Source organism: Zeus faber, assembly GCF_960531495.2.
Source record: "Zeus faber genome assembly, chromosome: 9".
NCBI lineage: Eukaryota > Metazoa > Chordata > Actinopteri > Zeiformes > Zeidae > Zeus > Zeus faber.
Window position 1 is genome coordinate 17,052,682 of NC_137197.1, and position 26,793 is coordinate 17,079,474.

Genomic DNA, 26,793 nt, shown 5'->3' on the forward strand with positions numbered 1-26,793 from the left:
GTGTACACACCGACACGCCCAGAAACACCAGGTGCACAGCACTGCCGCCGACGGTGTGACCAGAAAGGCATTATTTGGCTTTTATGTTCTGTGGCCGGTCCACACCATTTACCAATTTTTTTTTACACCCTAAGTCATTAAATTGTGCTAATAATTCAATTTACTAGCAACGGTTGAGGCGACCTAACCACTTTATAAATACGTACATGAATTTATGCTCTCAGTTTGGGGACTTTTTACAGGGGCTGGGTTTTGTTTTTTTTATGTATGGTCTTCAGTTTATATTAGTTTCACCAAACTCAGTCATGGTAATACGACAATAAATGTCCTTTCTTTTTTTGTTTGTTTCCTGAATATGGGTTTTCGTGTTCTCTCTGTACATTTTCATGTAATAAAAATATGGCAGGTCATTTGAGCGGTATCTCAGGAAATGTCCGAGGAATTAATTCCCCAATAGAGAGACCTCACACATTGTATCTGAAGAAACTTTCATCCAAAAAACATGACTTTAAATATATAGAACATATGAAGCTACGTAGGGACTGGATGGTGATGTTTTTTATTCCCCGTGTTCATACAAAACCAGAGGAGTCGTGTTGCTTATTAACAAGAACCTGAGATTTAAGTTATACACCCGCGGAAAAAGATAAGGGGCGGCCAAGTTGTTCTCATAGACCGTGTAATAAATCTGAATAAGATAACACTTGTATCCTTGTACGTCCCAAACCCAGATGACCCGACATTCTTTAATAACTTAATTATGAAGCAATTGAAGGACAGTGCATTGTTGGAGGTCACCTGGTTTTAAATCCATTAATGGACCGTTCTCCACTTAATCACTGTCACCCTCCAAACCGGCGCTGAACCGGCCCTAAATCAAGGAATGAAAGAATTGGGATCTAAGTGATGTATGGTGATCACACCGTCCAAGCCAGAAAGATCATTCATTTTACTCTGGCGTTCACGACACCGACTCAAGCACCGATGTGTTTTTGACCCCGCAGGACGGTTTTACCCAGAATTTCCGCTTGCTCCTGTTTAGCCGCCACTCTTTCCGATCACAGTCCCGTGAAGACGGAGCCGGAGTGGGGTCAGCCTGAACCTGCCTCTGAAGATGGAGATTCAGGGGTGACCTGTTGAGAGATCCAGAATTCATTACTTTTATGAATGAATGCTCGTATTGACGTATATATCTGGAAGCCAACTTGACTTCCTCTTCCCACTCTGATATCTGGGGAGCTTATACTGTGTGATAGCCACTGGATCACCATGTCATACGGGGGGCATATAAAAATAAAGTAAGGAGAGAAACACTAAAACTGAAGCAGCCACGGCTGCGACAAACATATTACCAGGCGCTGCATAAAACCGATCACGACGCTGAAAATACTGGAACAAAAGAGTTTCTGGATGGATTACCTCTCCCCAGGATATATATACAATAGACCTTCCTGACGCCGCAATACCTGAGGACGAGGTGCTTTGTGCTCTCAATTCATTACAGAATAATAAGGCGCCGGGACCAGATGAATCCCCGATCGAACGCTTCAAAAAACATCCTCCGGAAAAAACCACGAGCCCCTCTTACCGACGTGATTCAGGAGGCGCCCGATCGTCCGCGTTCACCGGAGGTTTCGACGATTACACCGTAACCTAAACCAGGCCGAGATGAACAATAAAATGTGGCCCCCGACGGGTCCCCCTCGTCTCGCTCAACTCTGGCTACAAGAATTGCTTTTACGACGGGAGAATGTCATCCCCTAAAATTATCCACGCAGACCGAACCGGATTTGTCGAAAAACAGGCCGGGAGTGCGTACGCCGACTGTTCCACATAATAGATGCTGCACGGAAACGAGAACGCCCCGTGGTGATCACATCGATGGACGCCGAGAGGGCGCGGACAGAATAGAACCGAGTTTCCTCCTGCGGGCCCTTTGGGCTGTGAACTTTGGGCTCACATTTATTCAATATATCCAAATGCTCTTTAAATGCCCCTAAGGCTCAAATTTTAACTACGCTGATGGAGTTTTGTCCGATGCCTTCTCGCTTTCCAGGGGATGTAGGCAGGGAGGTCCGAGCTCAGCTGGAGTATTATTATATTTTAATGGAATATTTGCTGCTGAACCCGTGGAATTCCCATTGGAAATCCGGTTGCTTGATGCTTACTTCAGCAAAGGGCCTAACATCTGCCATGACGCACTTATTAATAACCTCCATGCCACACCTCAATACCACAGATCTTCAATAAAACTAAAATGGGAATCGGACCCGGGGTGTTCTTATGATGATGGTGACTTGGTGTACTCTCCTCAGTAGAAAGATCGCAGACTGTATTGACATCCACCAAACACAGACACATTCAATATAACATCTTACACTGAACATATTATGCTCTTTGAAATAATGTTATCGCAGCAGTTTCTGAAATCTTGAAATCTCATAGCGACTTTGATCCAAAAGTTTGGACGCTGGGTGATGTCAGCTCGCTTAACATGACTCATCATGAGAAGTATGCTTGCAAGCACTGCAGCAAAAAAAATTTTACTTAGTAGTGTATACTTAGGAGTACTTATACTTTAGTACTCCTGAGAAAATACTGTATTCTGTCAGGAAAGGACCTTTGATTGTATCGGGGGCCCTTTTCTTGATATCTTACCACTGTTAGACCCTACTGATTCACTTATCGACGTATTTGGGGAGGGGGGAGGGGGGTGTTATTTTGACATGCTTTGTTTTTGTTTATTGTTATGATGCATTTGCAAATTTTATTTTTTGTATATTTCCAATAAATATATCTTTATAAATAAAAGAATAGCTTCAGGTGACTGCTGTATACCAAGCTGCAGCACGTAGCACAAGGGGCTCTTCGGTGACTGCCATCGCCCCCGGTGCCTGGCAGTCGACTTAATCCATTCTATCAATACTGGATCAATTTAATGGTGATCACTCGGTTTGACCCCCAATGACCCAAAAATAAGGTTTAGGGTTAAAAAAAATACCATATTATCGCACCGAGAAAAATGTATCGACTGCTTGGTTTGAAAGTGAAGTGTGGTCCGCGCTCCACTCACATGGGAACAGAGCGGGATAAGGGACCAGCCATTAGGAACCTCTCCGCGAGCTTTACTTTTCAATCCCGCTTGTCGAGCAGTTCCCAGCCCAGCGGCCGCACGCGCTTTTCCCACCGGTTCCCGACACCGCCCTGCACCTGATCTAATCAATCATTCATTTAACTATCGCTCTCCACCTCACCCTCTCTCATTTCAGACCCGGGGCCACCTGCTGGCATCAAAGCTGTGCCCTCCTCCGCCAGCAGCGTGGTTGTGTCCTGGCTACCCCCGCACAAGCCAAATGGTATCATCCGCAAATACACCATCTACTGCTCCAGCCCCGGATCTGGCCAACCGGTAAGCAAGACGGGGGGGTGGTGGGGGGGGGGCTGTGTTTTTTTTTTTGGGGGGGGGGGGGGGGGGGGGGGGGTAATGGATAGGGAGAAGGATTTACAAGGAAATGTAGGAAGATAAAGGGGCCCGTCAAAAACCCACCGTGGCTGTGAAGGATAACAGGTTCCTTTCTGTGTGTGATGAACAGTTTGTATTACATATTTTATCTGATGCGATAAGAATAGTATTTTGATTTGATTATGATCTGCTGCATTTGCGTGCTTGTGCTCGTGTGTGTGTGTGTGTGCGTGTGCGTGTGCGTGTGTGCGTGTGTGTGTGTGTGTGTGTGTGTGTGTGTGTGTGTGTGTGTGTACGTCTTGTACTGCTGCAGTCTCAGCAGGATGTTTCTGAAATGAGCTCTCTCCTCATGCTGCAGTGTGTGTGCGTGCGGTCTCACCCTCCAGCTTCATTTGCATATCTGCGTCTCATCTCGTCGCCATGACAACCTCATCTGTTCATCAACTACCGCAAAAAAACACAGACACACGTTCACACACACACACACACACACACACATACGCATTCAACCACGCACACATACACACACACACACACACACACAAGCTCGAGTGCAATATTGCTTATATACAATAGATCTATGAAGAAAGCTATTTAATGGCAGATAATGGCATTTTCAGACAACAGATTATGGTTTCTGTCTTTTATATACTGTCTTTTATAAGTTCCTTGAGGATTATATAAGCTTAAAAAAAGGGTAACAAAGAATCTTTCCACCCACAATAGCTTAACGTCCCAGTTATACAGTTTCATCACATATCATGTGGAATGCCTCTTGACATACAGTATCAAAACTATTTGCGCAGAAGTTGACACACGGCTGTATACACACACACACACACACACTATATATATATATACTATATATTACCTTCTTGAAGTACAAATGCATTCTCATTCTCAGCTTCTCTCATTCACAAATCAGTCCTCCCACTCTCTCTCTCTCTCTCTCTCTCTCTCTCTCTCTCTCTCTCTCTCTCTCCTCTCTCTCTCTCTATCTCTCTCTCGCTCTCGCTCGCTCTTAAGCCCCCATGTAGAGAGCTGGATGATTACTATGTAAATGAGTGCGACTGGAGAGAGAGGGAGAGAGAGAGGGAAGGAGGGCTGAGGAAGGGAGAGGGGCAGGAGGAGGGAGGGGAGGGTCAGACACACCGCGCTGGGAGTACTTTTGTTCCTCTTTTCATTATCTCGCTCTATCGTTCCCCGGATCACCGCTATCTCCATGCTGGAGGAATATTTTAATATCCGTTACGGCAACACACACTCTGTCACTCTCTCTCTCTCTCTCTCGCCCCACTCCTCCTCCGCACATCTATCATCCATCCATCCGTCCTTCCATCCGTCTCTCCCTGGGTTCATCCGTCCATCCATCCACACCCCTGGCTGGAGTGAGAAAGTGAGGAGACAGATAAAGAGAGAGAGATGGATGGACGGATAGACAAAGAGAGGGAGAGAGATGGTGAGAGGAAAAAAAAAGGGTAAGTACATAGGTGAAATACAAGATTAGAAACGGAGGCACGGGAGACAAAACAAAAAGTCAGGAGGGGGGAGTTGGTGGAGGCGTAGAAGAAAAGCGGGAGGTGGGGGGGGTGATGAACAGGGAGCGGGCCCACCCACGACAGGGAAATGAGATGGGTGGGAGGCGAGAGAGAGAGAGGGGGAAGGATGAGAGATGAGAGAGATACGGGGTTAAGGAACGAGCGACGGCAGAGGAAGAAGAAGAGGATGATGAAGAAGAACAACTGAAACAAGAACACTGGCATGCGTTTGCCGAAAATAAAACGACGGTGCAGAGAAAGCAGGCGGTGTCGACAGGCGTTTTCAAACCGCTCTGCACCGCTTGGTCACGTTTTAATATTTCGTTAACGCGACGCACTGACGCGTGTGCGTCAATGTGCTCATTTCATCTGCACCTTCATCAATAACAGACAGGAGGCAACATCAAATTAGAAGCATGTAGTAAAACATTAGTTTCATTGATCTGTGACTGGTTTGTTATGTGTGTGTGTGTGTGTGTGTGTGTGTGTGTGCGTGTGCATGGGCGTGTGCACATGTACATGTGTGCGTGTGTTTGTGTGTGTGTGTGTGGTGTGTGTCTTTGAATAAGTCGGGTGTGAAACTATAATTGTCGGGGAGGTAAACATTGCAGGGAAGGCAGCAGGAAACAAAGGTTCTCTTCCCTGTTTGTTCCCTGTGTTCGTATGTGTGCGTCTGGGTTTGTGTGTGTGTGTGTGTGTGTGTGTTATTGTGGGGGGTTGGGGCGGGGGGTTGAGTCTGTACATGTGTCTGTGTTTTACAAAGACTGTGATGTGGATATGTTTAGACAGCAGAGACATTGCCGGGTTAAACACTCTGCAATTACACATCCACCTCCAGGTCATATACACCACTACTATAAGCCTATGTTTCTTTGTGTGTGTTTGTGTGTGTGTGTGTGTGTTGTGTGTGTGTGTGTGTGTGTGTGTGTGTGTGTGTGTGTGTGTTTGCGCTCGCACATGCCATTTTTGCACCGCCTGCGTGCATCCATTTCTGCCCGTCGTCTATGCGTCTCTCTCTCTCTCTCTCTCTCTCTCCTCTTCTCTTCCTTCTCCTCCTATCTTCCTCCAGTGAATCTCCCCTGTGCTACTGTTGCCTGCAGTAGATACCGGCCCCGATTAGTCAATGACTGTTCACGATACCTCTGATTCACGGCGCATTTCTCTGCCGTCCATTGTCTCCTGCAATCTTCCCTGCCCGTCCTCCCCGGGGGGCGTCTTCCTCCGCTCCGAGGGGAGCAGAGGGCGGGGACGGGGCGTGGGCTTCACCCGCCGACTCACCCCTCTTCCTTTGCTCACCTTCCTTAAAGCTAAATGCTCTGGCTCCACTCTGTTTTTACCCGAGCCATAATTGGCTCCCAAAGCTCTGCATTTCCCTCCCGATGCCTCCCTGTGTTTCTCCCTGAGCAGTGATTAGGCAAAGAATGAGAGCTTTGTGCTCATTAGAACGATGTTCACTTAGTCCCTCACACTAAGTGAGCACATCCGCACACCACTGGTACGAAAAATTAACAATGTGTACTCTTTTGTCTTTTGCAATACATACTTTCCATAGCGGGAGCGTTATGTGTGGAGAGTAAGGCAGAAGAGAGAGACGGAAACACTTTGACAACAGAACGCAAATCCTTAACCACGCTGTTTTCGTGGTGTTTATTGACCGTTGGAGAAAATTGCCGTTCCGCAGAGTTGTCGTTTGTAAATAGTCCCTTATTTGTCTTTATTCTCCGAACTTTTCAAGTTAGATCGGATGAATAAGTAATAGACTAGATAAATAATGTGCACACTTTACATATTAAAAAATATATGACGCCGCTATAGAATCAGACTCGTCTTCATTGCCAAGTAGGTTTACACGTACAATAAATTTGTCTTGGTCTACGGTGCATACATAAAGCATAAATGTAAAACAGTAAGTAAAATATATAACAATATGTTAAATGAGGCTGTTTCTGTTTTTTTCTTTTGTTTTGTTTTTTTTTAAATAAAGCTGTGCAGTTTGTGCAGGAATGTGCAAATGTTTCGTCCAAAGTCGACCACTAATCTTGTAGTAAAATTTGATTGTAAATGTCACTGCCTACAGAGCTTCATGCAGCAACACATGTCTCAGCATCACTATGGACGTGTTGTAAATGTATGGCAAGCTGTTTGGATCAGACGTCAGACGAAAAATCCCCCCCAATTTTTTTTTTAGATTTTAACTGTGAGTGAAATATGACAAAACCTGACATGTATTCATTCATTTCACACAGTCAAACCCCTTCACGAAAACCACCTGTGTTTCCTGCTCCAACTTCAATATTACTTTACTCGTGGCGTCTGGTGGTGAACTTGCACAGGTTCGGTTCCATTTGGAGGAGACGCCAGTTCATGACTTGACCGGGGGTGATCCAGATATTCCATTTTTTTTAACAAAGATGGTGGAGGGAGATCCAGGCCCATTTTTTGTCTCCCCAAGAACGAACTGGAATGATGCGCTTTTGAAGAACATAAGTCCTTTCTTCGTGTAATAGTGCTTGGTATCCTTGTACGGCCACTGACTCCCTCTCTCTCTCTCCCTCTCTCTCTCTCTCTCTCTCTCTCTCCCTCTCTCTCTCTCTCTCTCTCTCTCTCTCTCTCTCCCCCCAGCTTCCCAGTGAGTACGAGGCGAACCCCGAGCTGCTGTTCTACCGCATCACGCACCTCAACCACCGGCAGCAGTACCTGATCTGGGCCGCCGCCGTCACCACAGCCGGACGAGGGAACATCAGCGACAAGGTCACCGTGGAGCCAGCCGGGAAAGGTGAGGTCTATCTGTCTGTCTGTCTGTCTCTCTGTCTATCTATCTATCTATCTATCTATCTATCTATCTATCTATCTATCTATCTATCTATCTATCTATCTATCTATCTATCTATCTATCTATCTATCTATCTATCTATCTGTCTATCTGTCTATCTGTCTGTCTGTATAGTATTTGTCTCTATTTTTAGTCATCCTGTCTTACTAAGCTCTGTTTATCTCTCCTTCCTTCCCCTCTCCGCTCTTCAATCTCTCCTCTCTCCTTAAAAACAAAACAGTGAATACCCTACATTTAAATGTCAGAGGTCCTTACGCTGGTACCTCAAATAGCATCTTAAATCTCCCCGTCTGCCTCGCTCTCTCTTCCTCTTGCTCTCAAACTCAGCTTCTTGCTCGTCTTGCCCTCTGTTTGTGTGGCTCCTCGCGCTTTGAATAAATCCCACGGCGCAGGTTGCGCTATTGATTCAAAGTTCGGAGGGCACCGGATAAAGTCGCCGGGAACAGTGAGACGATGAGAGGAGCAGGGGGAAGGGGGAGGAGGAGGAGCCCGAAGGATGGAGGAAAAAGAGGAGAATAACTGACACCGCAAGGGGCAGGACCTGAGTAGCGCACGGGACAATGGAGAGGCAGGGGAGTGTGAGGAAACGGAGAGGGCGGTTTACACAATAGGCTGCGGAATAAAAGACTAAGACCAATAAGAGGGGACGGAGCGAACAGAGTGCCCGTCCGTCGCGCTCGGATGTGTGCGGGGTGGCCCGCTCAATACGTACGTTCCACCTCTACATTGGCGCACGGGAACCCCAACCTCGAGACGCTGAGGATAGAGAGAAAGAGGGGAAGATAGAGGGGGAGATGTAGAGACAGTCAGGGAGGGACCTGATTCAGGCCAGCTGGATATTTCATCGTATCCTTCCTAATCCCTATTTGTCCTCTGTCCATCATCATTGATATTGTATTCTTTGGAGGATAATGTCGCCCTCCCCAGAATTATTTTAACTGTGTATTATAGTGATTGTTTACATAGCTTTTTTTCCACTCTAAATTCGGAAAGCACCCAAAGAAAGGAAATTAATTAATTTGTACCTCGCTCATGGTTTCCTCCACATCTCAATGTACCATTTCTTTACTTTCTATTTTATTCCTGTTTTTGTTCCGCTCCCCCTCCAGCCCCTGCCAAGATCCTCTCTTTTGGAGGAACTGTGACCACGCCTTGGATGAAGGAAGTGCGATTGCCCTGCAGCTCAGTGGGAGAACCCACGCCCACCATAAAATGGACCAAAGACAGGTGAGTCTTCTACCGTTTTTCACACCAAAATTAACACAAACAACCCAACACAACAGTAGAAGCAGCGTGGGGTATCCACAGTGCGCACCCGCGCACCAGTCCGTCAGCGGCGGGGACCAGCTTGGGGCGATTGCTGGAGTGACTCGGAGCCCGGCGGGGAGCGTGGGGGTTCTCCGCTGAGGTCCCTACGGTGCGATCCCCACACTCACAACATTTCACGGTCCCCCGTGCCGAAAAAAGGCAATAACCTCTGATTTTTGATTATGAATTCTAAATGGGATATGAAATGATGGAATGGTACACGGATAATTCTGTCTATTTATGCGCGGTCGAATCGCGCTGGTAGAGGCTGATCGGAGGTGGAGCCAATTTAAACCTGTGTCTATTGCAGGGTCATTTGACCCGGGACTGAAACCCGGGATTTTCCTTTACCCCTGATGACAAATGCAGGATGTTAGCGGGTGTTACTGGGTATTTGGTGCAGTGGGAAAGGGGTATTACAGAGTGCTAAAGGTCAAATAGTTATTAATTTACTGCAAAATCTCTCCTCTCAAAGATTATTTCAGCACACGTGATCCGAAAAGTTGATTTTGCGATGCTTTTAAAGGTATTATTTTAGAATGAATGTGGTGCATTAAATGCAAGAAACAGGAAATGCATTGTAACAAGAATGTGTATTAATATAAGTTATTTTAGTTTCATCACATTTTAGGTACATCCTGAAGTGATGGCACATTTCAAGAGGTTAATCGACACATTGTGAAACCAAGGGTTAGGTTTAGGTTAGGTTTAGAAAACTCAGTATAAAAGCTCAGGATAAAAAGAGGTAAGTATGTGTTACATGTTAATTTTGTGTTTTTCTTAGGGTTAGGGTTTGATTTATTTCAACGGGTTATTTGGGTTAGGATCAGGGGTTAGGTTAAAGATTAGGGTTTACCTTTACCCACTGCTACATAGATGAAAACTATCCCTTATTAAATGGAAATTTCAGTATCTATCTAAATGTTAATGGTTGTCTTGACAGTTCCACCAACATACAGGACATTGATAAGATGTCTCTCTCTCTCTCCCTCCCAGCGAGGACACAGCCATCCCAGTGTCTCTGGATGGACAGCGTCTCATCATGGCCAACGGGACGCTGGTGCTGCGTTCTGTCAAAGCCGAAGACTCTGGTTACTACACATGCACAGCGACCAACACGCTTGGCTTCGACACCATCATCGTCAACCTGCTGGTGCAAGGTGAGAAACACACACACGCACGCGCACACACGCATGCACGCACGCACGCACGCACCCACGCATGCACACACACACACAAAAACACACACACACACAAACACACACACATAAAGGTTGCAACCTTGAATTCAATTCTGTAATCACACTGAATACATCTCAAGCACTCTCTCATCCAAAAACAGTGAAATATAACTCTTTTCAAAAACAAATATCAAAGCATAGCTGGGATTAAGATAAGATAAGAGATAAGATGAGATTCAGGAATTGCTATGGAAGCTTCTTGATCCGATTCGAGAATTTTAAGTTGTCTTTAGTCTGTCTTTGACACTGGATGTACCCACATTTGACAACAGCTCATATCTGCTTCTATTTATCACATTCATGTCATAATTGCATTTGCTTTACAAAAGAAAACCTGGATTATTGGATTGTTTTTCAATATTGTTTTTTTTTTACCAATGTGATGACATTTACCTTCAATTTTTTATATTTTAGAGGATGTATTTGGACCACAATGAACTTCCTCCTCACCCACTGTGCTGTAGTTATTACTTGTAATTTCTATCTGCCTCACAGTCCCGCCAGATCAGCCTCGTCTCACCGTCTCCACCACCTCCACCTCCTCCATCACCCTGGCCTGGATACCTGGGGACAATGGAGGCAGCTCCATCAGAGGTATGTGGTACACATATGTAGATACATTTGATTAGATCAGATTAGATTCAACTAATTGTCATTGCACAGAATACCGAGGCAACCAAATGCAATTCTCAGCATTTTACCATCCTAGTAACTTACTTATCTAGGAGCAGTGGGCTGCCAAGTAACAGCAACTGGGGAGCAATTAAGGGGTTAAGTGTCTTGCTTAAGCACACAACCAGGAAAAGCCGGGGATCAAACCGGCAATCTTCTGGTTACGAGAGGACCTGTTCTACTTCCTGATCCACTGCCCCCATATACAGTATGCACCGATCAGCCACAACATTAAAACCACTGACAGGTGAAGAGAATAACATTTCTGATGTTGTTCCAATGGCACCTGTCATGGGGTGGGATATATATGAGGCGGCAAGTGAACAGTTCTTGAAGTTGATACGTTGGAAGCAGGAAAAATGGGCAAGCGTAAGGATCTGAGCGACTTTGACAAGGACCAAATTACGATGGCTAGATGACTGGGTCAGAGCATCTCCAAAACGCCAGGTCTTGTGGAGTATTCCCGCTATGCAATGGTTAGTACCTACCAAAAGCGGTCCAAGGAAGGACAACCGGTGAACCGGTGAACCGGTGACAGGGTCATGGGAGCCCAAGGCTCATTGATGAACGCGGGGAGGGAATTCTAGCCCATCTGGTCCGATCTCACAGAAGAGCTACTGTAACGCAAGTTGCAAAAAAATGTAATAGAAATGTATCAGAACACACAGTGCATTGCAGCTTGCTGCATATGGGGCCATGTTGTGGCTGATCGGTGTATACTTTATATCAATACATAAATCAAAACTATACATGGTGATGAAGAAAGAGACACGTATAGGCACAGTGAGACTCCTTTCCACTCCCGTTTAATCCTGCGTATTTAATTTAGTTTATGTCCCCATTGGCTCTCAGGGAAGCGAGTTCTTTTACATTCAGAAATTCTCACATGTATATCAAATATTCGACTATTTCTTAATCAAACAATGAATGTTTATTTTTAATAACAGAGTTTACATATATATGAAAAAAGGCTGAGGTAAATTAAGAAATATACACGAAGAAACATATATCTGGGAAATAGAAAGTTGGCCCTTATGGGGAGAGAAAGATATTGTCTGAAAGGGATTGAATTTAATAGCGCTTTTATGCGCACCTAACCTATTCTAAGCTGAATAATAGAAAGCAAAGAATCACCTTGCCCCACCAACGTAGCAAAGATCTTTGGGCTGGGATTCTTGGGTTGACCTATAAGTTTGGGTTTCCCACGGACCAATGGGTTTCCCATGGGACTTCATACATCTCCCAAAGTCCGGAGTTGTATTGTTCTTTGCACGATCACCTACGGATAATGTTATAGTGGTTACAGGTTGATTAGGATGCATCTTCAGTCCGATCTCCCTTTTAGGGAAACAGAGTTCAGGTCATGTAAATCTCCAAGGCCAAATGGCCAGAAGTTCACTGACCCAGCCATTTGTGCCGGGGTTCCCTGCTGTTCACAGCAGGGAAAGGTTTCACAGACAAAAGCCCAGAGATGACGGTGTCTCCTCTTTTGGTCAGCTCCAACAGTTAAAATTGGTTTGATCTTCCAAGATCATTGTCTTACTGTGGGTGACAGAGGGAGGGGAGCATATTCTCTGTCAAAGTCCAGGCAGCCCTCGCTACAGCTGGATAAATAAGCCATTGGGGCCGTATGAATGAAGTTCCTTTCAATATGATGTACAGTATGTCTCTTCACTTTATCTAGGATGTCCCTTTTGCCTTTGTGTTCTGTGTTTAGCCCGTCTAATCTCTGTGCTTCTCCTTCACCCGGTTCTTTCTTGTCCTGCATACTGATATATCTTTTCATTCACCTCCATCCCATTTCTCTGGGGTTCCTTGTTACCTATCTGCCAGTTAGATTATCCGATTGTGTGTGTTTTGCATGTATGTATGGAAGGGACATGGCTGTGTGCCTGAAAATGCTTGCGAACCCTCTTCCCTCTTATCGTTTCACACACTCTTCATTGCCCACATCTGACGGGTGTGAGTGCGTTTTTTTTTTGTCACGTTGGGTTGATACAGTTGCTTGTCTGTCTCCTTGCCACTCTTCATGTCTAGCATCTCGGATTTATGTGTACCGAAGAAGAGTGTTTGTTAAGCTATCTGCAGGCTGTCAATCTCTGGCTGCGCTGAACTTCCCCACCGCATATCCATTTCACATCGCACGTGCAAAATTGGCCCCAGCAGCCCATTCCGCTTAGAATATAAATTGAACATGTATATCGTAAAACAGAATCATGACTCCCTTACAGATAGTTGTTCGATCACGCTCCGAAGAATCTGAGGCTGCAAAAAGGAGTACAGCCATTAAAGAAGGGATGAATGTTTACAGTCAAGAATATAAATATTCTACTTCAATGTCCTCGCTCTTCCGCAATGTCTTTGTGTTACCTCAATGTCTCAATTCTACCTCAATGTCCTCATTCTACCTAAATGTCTCCATTCTTACTTGATGCCTTCATTCTACCTCAATGTCTTTATAGTACCCAATGTCATTATTACATCTTAATGTCTTTATTCTACCCCAATGACTTTATTCTACCCCAATAACTTTATTCCACCTCAGTGTCTTCATTCTACCTCAGTGTCTTCATTTTACCCCAATGTCATTATTATATCTCAATGTCTTCATTGTACCTCAGTTTCTTTATTCTAAGACAATAATTTATCCCACTTCAATGTCTTCATTCTATCCCAATGTCCTTATTTTACCTCAATGTCTTTATTCTAACTCAATATCTTTATTCCATCTCAATGTCTTCAATCTAACTGAATGTCTTCATTGTACCTCAATGTCTTAATTTTACCCCAATGTCATTATTATACCCTAATGTCTTCATTGTACCTCAGTGTCTTTATTCTAACTCAATGTCCTTTTCCACCTCAGTGTCTTTATTCCACCTCAATTCCTTCATTCTACCTCAATGTCTTCATTCTAACTGAATGTCGTCATTGTCCCTCAATGTTTTAATTTTACCCCAATGTCATTATTATATCTCAATTTCTCCATTGTACCTCAATGTCTTTATTCTAACTCAATGTCTTAATTTTACCTCAATGTCTTCATTCTAACTGAATGTCTTCATTTTACCTCAATGTCTTCATTCTAACTGAATGTCTTCATTTTACCTCAATGTCTTCATTCTACCTCAATGTCTTTATTCTAACTCAATATCTTTATTCCATCACAATGTCTTCATTCTAACTGAATGTCTTCATGTACCTCAATGTCTTAATTTTACCCCAATGTCATTATTATATCTCAATTTCTCCATTGTACCTCAATGTCTTTATTCTAACTCAATGTCTTACTCTAACCCAATGTCTTTACTCTACCTCAATGTCTTCATTCTACGTCAAGTGTCTTCATTCTATCTTAAAATGTAGCCTTTTTTTAAGCTATTGACATATAATTCATATATTTTTTAGGATTTTTGTATTTACCCATTTTATATATTTTATACTTCTTGTATTTTTTTTTCTTGACACTGTTGTGGCGTTTTTCATAATAAATTCATAGTGAGCAGTTCCTGCATCCATGCTGCTCATGACAATAAAATCTTGAACCGAACATGTATCAAAATACTGCATCATCAATACAAAAATGTAGCAACTGCAAACAGACATTGGCGATTGTTTTGAAGGAATCCTGGTTCATAATATGAAGTGAAAGATATTGTTGCAGCCAGGACTCTGTTAACCGGGATTCTTTCAACGTAATTGGTCATTGTTTGTACTGATGATACAACCAGGAGAGATTGACGTCCATCAAAGTGTTGGAAATGCTCGAACGTCCATTAACATAGCAATATCTATGTCGAAAAAAAATGAGTGGCTTTTTTGACTTGTGGAAACCTTACTGGCCAACATAACTCTGTGCTTAAGTTGGGAGTTGTTTTTCTTCTTTTTCTTCTTTTTTTTTTTTCTTCCTTTTTCTATTCTGTTACGTGACGGTCTGTTCTGTTCAGACAGTGAGAGTTGCGACTATAAAAACGGGTAAACAAACCCTGCAGGATCCACTCAAGTTAACCCTTTCGGTAAGCCAGCCTTTTATGTGCCATCTGTCAGGGAAAGGAGGAAGAGGAGAGGAACGATACAAAAGCGGGAGACAGAAACACATGCATGTAAATGATCAGACGTACAGATCTATCACACGCACATAAATATACAATACATGCAAACACACAGTACATAGATACATACCGTACAAGCATATAGAGAGACAGAGAAGAGACAGCGAGGCAAAGAGGGAGAATGTCCCGGTGATTGGTAGGAAACCTAACTGGCTATCCAATCCCAGGCAGCTGATTATAAAAACCATATTGCGTACCCTCATTTGCATAGATGCATAGTCAGCGCCATTCCAGTCTTTGGGTTTGTGGGTAACTAATGGCGGTGGAGACAAGAAAAAAAAAAAGAAAAAAAAGCTGCCAGAGCAAAGCAGAAATATAAGTCAACTACCACCATCTAGTGGAGAGGAGAGGCTTAACTCGATGACTGAATGGAGGCTGGTTACTGTAAAGGGGTTTGTTACGTGCGGTTTGAACAGGTTTCGTGCTCCAGTACTCTGTGGACAACACGGAGGAGTGGAGGGACGTGTTCATCAGCTCCACCGAGCGTTCCTTCAAGCTGGACAACCTGCGCTGCGGCACCTGGTACAAGGTGAAGCTGGCCGCCAAGAACAGCGTGGGCGCCGGGCGCATCAGCGAGATCATCGAGGCCAAGACCCACGGAAGAGGTGAGGGGGGGGCATTAATTCAACATATTGGTGAAGATGTCAAAGGTTTATATCGGGTTGTGTCACTGAGATTAAAATGTGTTTTTCGAGAGACATGAGCACAGATTGCATTAAAAAGTCGCACAAGACAGGCACTACTAACAATCAAAATTTCAGCATTTAAAAATGATCATCTAAAGTGGTGTCTCTAGTGTCTCTAGGTTCCATAGTTCTAAAACACAGATTTCTTCAGTTCAGTGTTAGTTCAAGGAATCTTAAGAGCTAACCACTCCTGTGATCTGATGTCATGAGAATTAGTAGGCAGATACTGTAGGATTTACAAAAGACTCCAGAAATATTTGAGCAATCAAATTAAAAAAGGAGACACACCGAAAACACACTCAGAGCACTCTTTGCATAGCATAAGCCAGTTTGCTCAATGTAGCAAAAAAAATTCGGTGATTGAACCTTAATATTGAACAAAGTTTTATTTACCAAAACGTTTCTTCTTGAATGAGGGTTTTTTTGCAACATCCTCATAGACACACTTGTTTATCTTCTCGTGCAGAGCCGCAGTTCAACAAGGATCAGATGGTGTTCACGCACATTAACTCCAGCCACGCCCGCCTCAACCTGCAGGGCTGGGCGAGCGGGGGCTGCCCCATCAACGCCGTCACCCTGGAGTTCAGACCTAAAGGTTGGTCATGGCCAGAGAAACGCTACCAACTCACCTCAACTCTGTCCTGTTCCAACCCATAATTAAACACTGGTGTATCTCAGGTACATGGGCGTGGCAGAGCGTCCGTACCAACGCCACCGCAGACGTGTTCCTGGCGGATCTCCGCGAGGCCACCTGGTACGAGCTGAAGATGAAGGCCTGTAACAGCGCCGGCTGCGGGAACCAGACTTCCCAGTTTGCGACACTGGACTATGACGGCAGTAAGCAGAGAACTGCATGACCCGGGGTTCAAGGAAGAGGGGCTGCTGCCCTCCAATTTGTGGAGAATACTCTTTAATGAAGTTGTTCATGTTGATGAATGGTAAACACCCCGCACCTAAACCTGTTCACCTTCCATCGTGCGCAGGTACCATCCCACCCATAAAATCCCCCTTGGAGAAGAACGACGATGTGAAGAAGCTGTTTTCCATCGGTTGTCCCGTCATTCTCGTGACTCTGGGTGTTGCCCTCCTCTTCATTATTCGCAAGAAACGTAAAGAGAAGAGGCTGAAAAGACTAAGAGGTGAGAAAGAGAGAAAAACTAAAGAGTAGCCGGGGAGCATGGATGAAGGGGGGGAAAGACCAGAGAGGGAAAGCCGTCTTCCCAAATTGCTCACAAATCAGTTCCTGTGAAAAAATGTTTTTACGTGGAATGCATTGTTAAAACTGTATGAGTGTGCACGAGCACATGTGCGTCTTTTGTGTGCTATAAAACTCAACACCTTACGCGGTGTCTTTTTCAGACGCTAAAAGCCTGGCTGAGATGCTGATCAGGTAAAGTTGCATTTCTGCCTCTTGGTACAAAATTGTGCTATGAACCATTACCATACTGAACAAGTTACAATAACAACATTTATGTGTGTGAAATCAATTATTTTGTTTGTGTGTGTGTGTGTGTGTGTGTGTGTGTGTATGTGTGTGTGTGTGTGTGTGTCTGTGTGACTGGAGCAGCAAGAACAACCGCAGCTTCGACACTCCGGTGAAGGGACCTCCTCAGGGGCCGCGGCTTCATATTGACATTCCCAGAGTCCAGCTGCTGATAGAGGATAAAGAAGGCATAAAGCAGATTGGTGAGAGTGTGTGTGTGTGTGTGTGTGTGTGTGTGTGTGTGTGTGTGTGTGTGTGTGTGTGTGTGTGTGTGTGTGTGTGTGTGTGTGTGTGTGTGTGCGCGTGTGTGCGTGTGTGTGTGTGATCTTTACATGATCTTTTTTCCTGAAATGCATTTTTTTTTTAATACCTTGTCTCTAACAGGTGAGGACAAAGCCACGATCCCGGTGACGGACACAGAGTTTAACCAAACTGGCAACCCTCAGAGCTTCTGCACCGGTGTGTCGGTGCACCACCCCGCCCTCATCCAGAACACCGGGCCGCTGATCGACATGTCGGACATCCGGCCCGGAACCAGTGAGTCCTCCTACTCTTTAATTTCTCTGTTATCCTGTTTTTTTTTCAGTGTAAACCTACATCGAAATGAATTCGCTTTCATCTCCCTCTTGCTTTCTTCCGTCAACAGACCCCGTGTCGAGGAAAAGCGTGAAGTCGGCTCACAGCATCAGGAACCGCTACTCCAGCCAGTGGACCCTGACCAAGTGCCAGGCCTCCACCCCGGCCCGGACACTCACCTCGGACTGGCGCACGGTGGGATCCCAGCACGGCATCACCGTCACGGAAAGCGACAGCTACAGCGCCAGCCTCTCGCAGGACACAGGTAGGCAGCCGGACTAAATATGTACATAAAATATATCTCACACTACAATTCTATGCAGTGTCCATCAGTAGAGTAGTTCACCTGCCCCTCCTTCTCTCCCAGATAAGGGTCGGAACAGCATGGTGTCGACGGAGAGCGCCTCCTCCACCTACGAGGAGCTGGCCCGGGCCTACGAACACGCCAAGCTGGAGGAGCACCTGCAGCACGCCAAGTTCGAGATCACCGAGTGCTTCATCTCCGACAGCTCGTCCGACCAAATGACCACCGGCACCAACGACAACGCGGACAGCATGACCTCCATGAGCACGCCGTCCGAGCCCGGCATCTGCCGCTTCACCGCCTCGCCGCCCAAACCCCAGGACTACGACCGTGGCAAGAATGTAGCCGTACCCATCCCGCACCGCGCCAAGAGTGAGTGATCATGAGCTTGACTTCTACTCCTGCCATCTGGGATCCCACATTTCTTATAATAGCTTCAGCCAAAGCTGCCGTTACGCTGAATCCGACATTATATATCATCGATTGTTATGTCATTTGATTTCTCCTTCAATTTTAACGTCATCCTTCCTCTGCCAGGTGACTACTGTAACCTTCCCCTCTACATGAAGACGGATCCTTTCTTCCGGAAGCAGTCGGAACATCACGACCCGTGCCCGGTGGTCCCGCCGCGGGAAGCCTCCATCCGCGGCCTGGCCCAGCGGGCTTACCACACCCAGGGCCGGCACGTGACTATGGACTCTGCCAAGCAGCAGGCCCTGACCATGGGCCACTCTGGCCTGGCGAGCCTCACCTCGTCCGGGACCTCCTCCGGGGGGCCGTCCGGAGCCGTGGGGGGCGGAGGGGTATCCGCGAGCTCCAGTAGCTCCACACTGCCTCAGAGGACTCTAACCATGCCTGGCTCCTCGGCCTCCGCTGCCCAGAGTGCGGCCGCTGCCGCCGCCGCCACGGCCGCGGCCGCCGGAGCTTCGTCCTCCTCCGGTGGGGGCGGGGCAATGGGCGCTACGGGAGGGACCCCCGCAGGGGCCTCGTCGTCCTCCAAGATGGGGGGGTCCAGAGACTCTCTGCTGGAGAGCAGCTCTTCGGGCCTGGGCAGACTGCAGAAGCAGCGGGATGGAGGGGCGGGGGCCTACTCCAAGTCCTACACGCTGGTGTAGCTCACCGACATGGGGCCTATCTTTCACCATGACTCTTAAGAAAACTGCTGGTGTAACCATCACAATTGCCTGGAGCCTCCTGGCGGGTGCGGGGGCGAGAGACACTCACACTAAACAGCCGACCCAGGAACGCCTGCTCTCCGTCAGGGTCCGGGGGCTGGTCGGGGGGCCCCCCAATGGACATTATGGTGTGGAGGAGCGGGGTCTTCACAGCACAGGGGGTTTGCCTTTCTTTCTGCCAGATTTGCGTTCTATAATTGCAGCGTCATCTTTCTCCTTCTCTCCTGTCACCGCTCAACACCCGGTATCATTTGCCAAAACAGGTTGTTTTTTTTTAGGTTTTTTTTATCTCATCTTCACCCGTTTATTTCCCGTCTTCTATCCATCCTCTCTTTGTTCTGGAAAAGGACACAATAATTACGCCCGTAATTCTCTCCGCGTGCACTCGGATGAGAACGACCCGGAGTTAGTTTTTTTGAGTCTGCTTGACTGGGAGTTAGTTTTTTCCGGTCTCTCGGTCGAAGCAGGAATCATATCGCGGTGTACTGCCACGGCAGGATGCGTTTTTTTTATCGTATGCATAAACCACAGCGCCGCGTCGTCGTCTCACTTCGGGTCCGAGGGGACGTCTCGTCGCGGGGAAACCGGCGTTTCCACACCGCGTTATGAGTCCGGTGGGGGAGGGAAAACCGTTTCCTTTTACATGAAACGGACGACGCAGTGAAGTGGTCTTAAGCAACGGGCGTTTCGTTTTTTTTTGTAAACAGACTCATACCAGTGAGACTGGAAGACGGAAAACAAAACAAAAAAAAAAAAAAAAAACGGCGACAACGCATCATCTTCAAGCGCAAGACGAGTCCACACTTCTTTCTTTTTTTTTTTTTCTGTTTTTCTCTCTTTCATCTCATTCTTTGGGTTTTGTGTTCATTTGCCCATGTTGGATGATATAATCTCATGTGCACTAAGAAACGGTTAGAATGGATCCACGTAACAGAACCCTCACTGGCCTGCGTGCGCCTGAGTGTGGGTGCATACGTGTAAATATAATATGTATACATGTGGCAGGCACACACAGAACATGGACCTTTTTAAAAATCAATCTGTATGCTGACTCCTCGGGCGGACGTCGAAATGTCCAAATACGCCCCCCCGCCCCCTCCCGCCCCGACCCGCCCGCCCAGTCGGTTTTGTACCTGTGAAGGGGGGAGGGACTAACGGGGACAATGACAATGATGCCGATGTAACACGATGATCCTAAAATTTTGGTCCAACATCTTCCCGCCCCCAAAACGGTTTGGAAAGCGAAGATGGAAGACGAAGACGAAGTCGCCGAGAGGAGGAGGTTTGGTTTGAAAAGAGACTGCGGAGGAGAGGAACGGGGGGATTTCCTTTTTCTCAGAGCCCCGCCACTCTTTCTTGCCCCCTTCCTTCTCTCTCTCTCTCTCTCTCTCTCTCTCTCTCTCTCTCTCTCTCTCTCTCTCTCTCTCTCTGTCTCTGTCTCTCTCCCTGTCGCTCTTTCTCCCTCGGTCCCTGTCTTTCTCTCAGTGTGTATCTATCCTTATATAAGAAGAAGGAAGGAGACCAACGCTTTTTATTCATCACGGTGCCACTAAGCCATTATCCCTTGTATGATTCCGATGGTTCCCCTGTTTACCTGTATTATACCCTCCTCCCCCTCTTTCCTCCCCCTCCCTCCATCCCTCCCTCCCTCCAGCTCAACCCACCGCCCACAACCCCCCCATACAGTCTCACTGTGACCGACACGCCGGTACTCCCGGGAAGACGGAGCGACCGTCAGACCCCGCTCTACCAAGCACAGACGGGCGGAAACGCCGTTGAATGGGAGGACGAGGGTCCTTTTTCGCGTCCGTGAGGGAATCCTCACGGGGCGGGGCGATCGGGGCGTCGACATAATGAAGGGATGAAGATGTGGAGAGGTGGCGTTAGGTCGTTGAGAAGCCGGACGGTGTTTGTCTGTTTGCTGTCGTGAGGTGGATCGTGCAGGGCGTAAAACAATGACCCGCGGTCAAAAACGAACGCGTTCTCAAGTCCCTCCGGCTCACCGAATTTGAGTTCAGCTTCATGCATGTACTGTATCTGCTTACTTTTTTAAGTTGGATTTTGGTTTCCGATTCTTCTCCCAAAGCTTAGTCCCGTAAAAAGAAGAACGTTTCCAAAAAAAAAGAGTGGCTCCAAATGTTTTGCCGCGGCAAAACCCCCGAACATCAGGGCTCTCGCAATAGTAAAAAAGAAAAAAAAAAGAAAAAGATATGATATATGTTTGTTTTCAAAGGTATGTACATATATATTTCTATTCAAATATATAGCAAATATATGAATATTGAAAAAAGCAGAGAAATATAAGCCGTTCTAATTGAAAATATATATAAAAGATCACAAGACAATCGCTCAGAGTGGAATAGGGAAGAAGAAGGAAAAAGGAGGGAATTAAACGGGTAGCACAACCGAGAATGAACAATCTGAGAGAGAGAGAGCGAGCGAGCGAGCGGAGGCGGTGTGAAAGATTGAAACTTTCGGGTTTTTTCGGTGGGAGGGGGACGATCCGCGGAGGCCTTGCGACGCGACGCGACTCGCGGCTGGTGCGGCGAGCAGCTGAACTGAGAAGCACAGTGAAGTCCAGTTTTAGTTCCAGATTGTGTCGTGGGTGAAGGCGTGGTCTGCGGCTCGGCGTCGGGGGAAAAAAAAAAAAAAAAAAAAAAAAAAGAGAGAGCGAGAGAGACGAAAAGAGACGAAGCGAAACGAAAACGAAGCGAAACGAGTCGACCGCAGACAGTCTATTCAGTGAGTGAGCCTATGGTGTAACGTGTCGTATTTGTGCCCTCGGCGAGGTGTTGTTCACAGACTCGGCTGCGACAGACAGAGAGACACAAAGAGCGACGAGAGGGCCTTTCCTCTCCGACGTCGACGGCCGCGTTCGAGATATAACGAAAGGTTAGAACTTTTTCCTAAAAAAATGAAAAAATAAACGGTGGCTGTATCAACTCCCCACCGGGGCGGGATTTTGGAGAATACGTGCAGAGAGGATTTCGCTTTTCTGTTGTTGTGTTATGATTACGATGCCTTTCCTTTTTTTTTTTTTTTTTTTTTTTTTTTTTTTCCTCCCCCCCTCCCCCCCTTCCAGGTTTATGCAAATACTTGTGTTCTACAGATACACTCAAGTCAGCGGATCGGGCCACACCCTGTTTCCTGTTTGTTTATTTGCTTTTCTTCGTTTTTCTTTTCGTATCGCGATCCGGAAAAAACAGGGAGCGTCCCCACCCGAATCGTGCCCTCGTTCGGTGGAGTCACGAAAAAAGAAAACGATCCCCTGCCGCTCAGAAACACACCCTGGTTCCGTTGGTGAAGTCGGTTCTGCCGCGATCTCGGGTCGACTCGCCCTGTTGTTGACGTTAAAATTGGAGTAATACACTTTAAAAGTGACTCACAAAATGTCTCCACACGTGCTTCTATCTTACCTTTGCCATATGTATTAACCAATCAGATTGTTCCCCTCACTGTACCCCCTTATACCCCAAACACAGCATAATTTCTACCCCACAATAGAATATTGTGTACATAACAAAGTGTTTTGTATAAATGAGTACTATTTTCGACATCTTCAGAAGAAACCAGGGCACAATGTATACTTTGAAGTAAAGTTATTGTAATGTAACAGAAGAGGATTAAAAAAAACAAAAAAAAAAAACAACCTATAGAATTATACTGACACTGCTTTATATCTTGTTTTATGGACCAGTTGTGACTTGCCAGGGTGGACCATGAAGATTTGACGATATTGGATTATTCTTTCACAGGATTGGTTGGATTTTTATTTCCACAGGTTGCTTTATTTTGTCTTTTCTTTTATTTATTTTTTTTTATTCCATTTTTTTTTTTTTTTTTTTATCTCTTTCTTTTTCTTTCTTTTTATTTTTAGGACAAGCGGCATTGCATGCTCTGAATATTTTGCTGGTTATAACAGAAAAAAAAGGAAATGGAGAATTGAACAATTTAAGAAAAGGGGGTAAAATTAAAACATTTTAAAATGCAGAGGATGTTCCTTAAAACTCTTTTGGGGAGAGGTTGCTTCAATTTGCAATTGCTTGTGTTTAACTCTACATTTTCTTTTCTATGAAAACAAACAAAAACAGAAAAAGAGTACTCCAACACCTTGTGCAATAAAGCTATCTTTTTATGAACTGTGGCAGTAGCTCCTTATGTCCTTACCTTTCAAGTGACACCTGGGATACAAATGTAGTGTAACATAAAATAAGTGTAATACCCAGTCCCGAAATGACAGTAATTGGAGACAATTTATTTGACGTCCATTACTGTAAAAATGCTTCTATCGGAGAAAATATGTGGTCAGGGAACCTCTAAGGTAAGTACTACTTTCATAGGCATCAATCCTATAATAATAACACAGTTAGATATTCTACAATATAGTTCAACCAGATAATTTACAATCCCTTTAATACTCTACTGAAACCATTTCTCAAAATAAGTAGTTCCTTGAGACCATTAAAACCGTAAAACCGTAAAAATGTGATTCAATTTAATATATAAAATTATTGATAAATCTACTAAGCATAAATGATATCTTCATATTTGTATTAATTTAATTCAATTAGATTCATGTGACAGAACCCTCACAAACATTTGTCTTTGCTGCTGTTGATGTGAATGTGTGAATGAAGTGTCAGAACCTTCTCGAGCCAGAAGAGGGCGCCAAATCACACCATGGAAAAAAAAATAACAGGTGAACAGAGATGTTTATTGAAGAAAGATTACAACATTTCTACACGTTTGAGGATGCTGTGTGTGGATTACAGCTCAGCGGTCGACACTATTGTGCCCGCTCAGCTCGATCCCAAGCTCGGGATCCTGGGTCTGAACAACTCACTCTGCGACTGGATCCTGGACTTGTTGACGGGCAGACCCTAACCCTAACCTCACCTCCCCTGCGCTGACCCTGAGCACCACTGACCGCCACACATGTTCACATATGACTGTGTGGACACACGCAGCTCCAACATCATCGCAAAGTTTGCAGACGATGCCACCGCCCTGGGTCTTAATCTCCAACGATGATGAGGCCGCCAACGGAGAGGAGGGCCAGTGACCTGGCAACACGGTGCCAGGACAACAACATCTCTCTCGGAGTCCGCAAGACTAACAAGATGATCGTGGGATTAGGGAAGCGGCAGGGGAGGCGTCACGCCCCCATTCACATCGATGGAGCCCAAGTGGCGAGAGTCTCCCGCTTCAAATTCCTCAGTGCGTTAATCAAAGATCGACCTCAGCTGTTCCAGGCGAGCGCACTCGGCGATTAAAAAAATGCCCAAAAGCGCCCATACTTCCTGAGGAGACACAGGAGGTTTGGCATGTTGTGCAAAAGCTCTCACCAACTTCCACAGGCGCACCATGGAGGGCATCCTCTCTGGCTGCATCACCGCTTGGTACGGCAGCCGCTCCGCTGCTGATCGCAAGGCCCGCCAGAGGGCGGGGAAGACAGCCGAGCGCACCATCGGCTGCTGTCTCCCCACCGTGCCAGGCATCTACCGCGCATCATGCCTTAGGAAAGCACGGAAAATCAAAATGGACTCTGGCCACCCGGGCTCTGGACTGTGAGCATTTCGGGCACGGACGACTCGGTTTTTATCCCCAGGACATCAGGCCTTGAAACCAGCAATAATAAGCTGCTGATCGCATTGATGAACAATTCTACATATGCTCTGGTCACTTGTACATCCAATGTAAATTACTTAATTTAGTGTACATATTCATCGGCACACCTCCACTTTATATTATAATACTTAATATTTATATTGTATTTCTCCCTTCGTCTGCAACCATCAGGATACATGTGCTATATTCCCCTTTCTTACATTCCCTGGAACTGCTGTTGTGTTTTTTGTAGTTTTTTAGTATGTATATTTGTGTTATTCTTGCCATATTTTTTGCTAGTTTTGCTTGACTTGTTTTTAACGGTCTAAAATCTTCCTTCAATGCCTTTTACGTAGTTGTCACTTGCCTTGTCACAAGAATTTCACCGTTCAGAATGAGCCTGTGTTATCCTGTACCGTGCATTTGATCAATAAAACACTTTGAATTTCACTTTGACTTTGACGTATGTTCTTCAGAACTAATATCGACAAGTCTCTAATACAAATATGTACTATTTTAACACTTGAAACATTCAGTCCCAGAAATGCTCTCTTACGCTCACACACTATCACAACAAAATAAATGGCATCCTTAATTGTCATTCATGCATAAATATTCACATCATATAATAAACACAGTACAATGATCCATATTGTTTATCATTATATCTATAGTAACAGTGGTGAGTATTATACAGAAATAACAGCAATATACATTGTGCCAAGAGTGTGTGTGTGTGTGTGTGTGTGTGTGTGTGTGTGTGTGTGTGTGCGTGCGTGCGTGCGTGTGTGCAAGTCCCCGCTGTGTCTATCAGTAAAAATGTGAAGACCTCCATCTTGCCTGCTCTCATCCCTCCATCCAGGCCTATTGCACCACACACCTCCATCCCCTCGTCCCGCTCTCTCTCTCTCTCTCTCTCTCTCTGTCTCTCTCTCTCTCTCTCTCTCTGCATCCCCTCATCTCCCCGGCCCCCCAAAGTCCTTCTACTTGTCCTTCTGTTTCTTCTGCTGGAACTTCCTGAAATGGTTCTGTATGGTGGCCGCCGCCTTCTCCACCTCCACGGGGCTCATGGGCGGAGGCGGGGCGGGGGCGTTGGCCGTGCCGTTGCTGCCGGTGTGGGTGGTGGAGTCTGAGCACGACAGGAAACAGGGGATAGCCAGAGAGGCAGAGGCAATAGCCATGGAGGCATGGTCTGTAGCGCCAGCCAGCACACACACATGATATAACACGTTAGCCATCATGCCAGCGGGCTATTTTTCTGGTGTAACAACTTTGCATCATTATAAAAATTTGAAGACATTTTTTATTTATTTTTTTGCATCATCAAATTTAGGCCAAGGATCTAGTACAACTATAGTAGAACAGAACAATAGCCTGCCTTAAGATGATTTTTTTTTAAATGATGCTTTTGGGGGCATACTTACTCTTTCGGTATATGCCTATGCTGTTCCTCCTGTAGCCTTCAAACTGTGAAACAAGGAGATTGTTATGAGATTTAAGACTTTTTTTTTTTTTTTTAACAGCTAGAAGTAACATATTTCTACCAATCACACACACAAACACACACAAACACATGATAATGAGAACGACGACTTGCTCATGAAAGATGCTGCTATTGGAAGAGGCCTCAGATAAGCTTAGCGGAGCTGTCATGATTATTATCAATATTATCTGAGATTGTTGTCCTGAATCATTAGATTCCACAGTCATGTGGATAATAAATTAAAAATAAATGGCTCTCTTATTATGACACTATCATAGGCTTACGATGCTATGATAGTGGCAATAAATGAAC

General features: G+C 45.5%; 1 protein-coding gene across 5 annotated transcripts in view; it reads left to right on the forward strand.

The window, feature by feature from the left end:
* The window catches only part of dscaml1 (Down syndrome cell adhesion molecule like 1), a gene marked incomplete at its 3' end in the record, with an annotated part of 86,978 nt that extends 67,647 nt beyond the window's left edge, over nucleotides 1-19,331 (forward strand). For 3 of the 5 annotated variants that reach the window (XM_080007061.1, XM_080007064.1, XM_080007065.1), the window contains exons 19-33: nucleotides 3,270-3,409; nucleotides 7,624-7,777; nucleotides 8,944-9,061; nucleotides 10,139-10,302; nucleotides 10,879-10,977; nucleotides 15,584-15,772; nucleotides 16,320-16,448; nucleotides 16,532-16,690; nucleotides 16,837-16,992; nucleotides 17,213-17,243; nucleotides 17,421-17,539; nucleotides 17,721-17,873; nucleotides 17,983-18,177; nucleotides 18,280-18,588; nucleotides 18,754-19,331. In XM_080007061.1, coding sequence (XP_079863187.1) covers nucleotides 3,270-3,409; nucleotides 7,624-7,777; nucleotides 8,944-9,061; nucleotides 10,139-10,302; nucleotides 10,879-10,977; nucleotides 15,584-15,772; nucleotides 16,320-16,448; nucleotides 16,532-16,690; nucleotides 16,837-16,992; nucleotides 17,213-17,243; nucleotides 17,421-17,539; nucleotides 17,721-17,873; nucleotides 17,983-18,177; nucleotides 18,280-18,588; nucleotides 18,754-19,331 — 2,693 coding nt within the window. Of the gene's footprint in view, nucleotides 1-3,269; nucleotides 3,410-7,623; nucleotides 7,778-8,943; nucleotides 9,062-10,138; nucleotides 10,303-10,878; nucleotides 10,978-15,583; nucleotides 15,773-16,319; nucleotides 16,449-16,531; nucleotides 16,691-16,836; nucleotides 16,993-17,212; nucleotides 17,244-17,417; nucleotides 17,540-17,720; nucleotides 17,874-17,982; nucleotides 18,178-18,279; nucleotides 18,589-18,753 lie in introns of all 5 variants that reach the window. The other 2 variants (XM_080007062.1, XM_080007063.1) reach the window with 1 other exon arrangement.
* Between the last annotated feature and the right edge of the window lie 7,462 nt (nucleotides 19,332-26,793).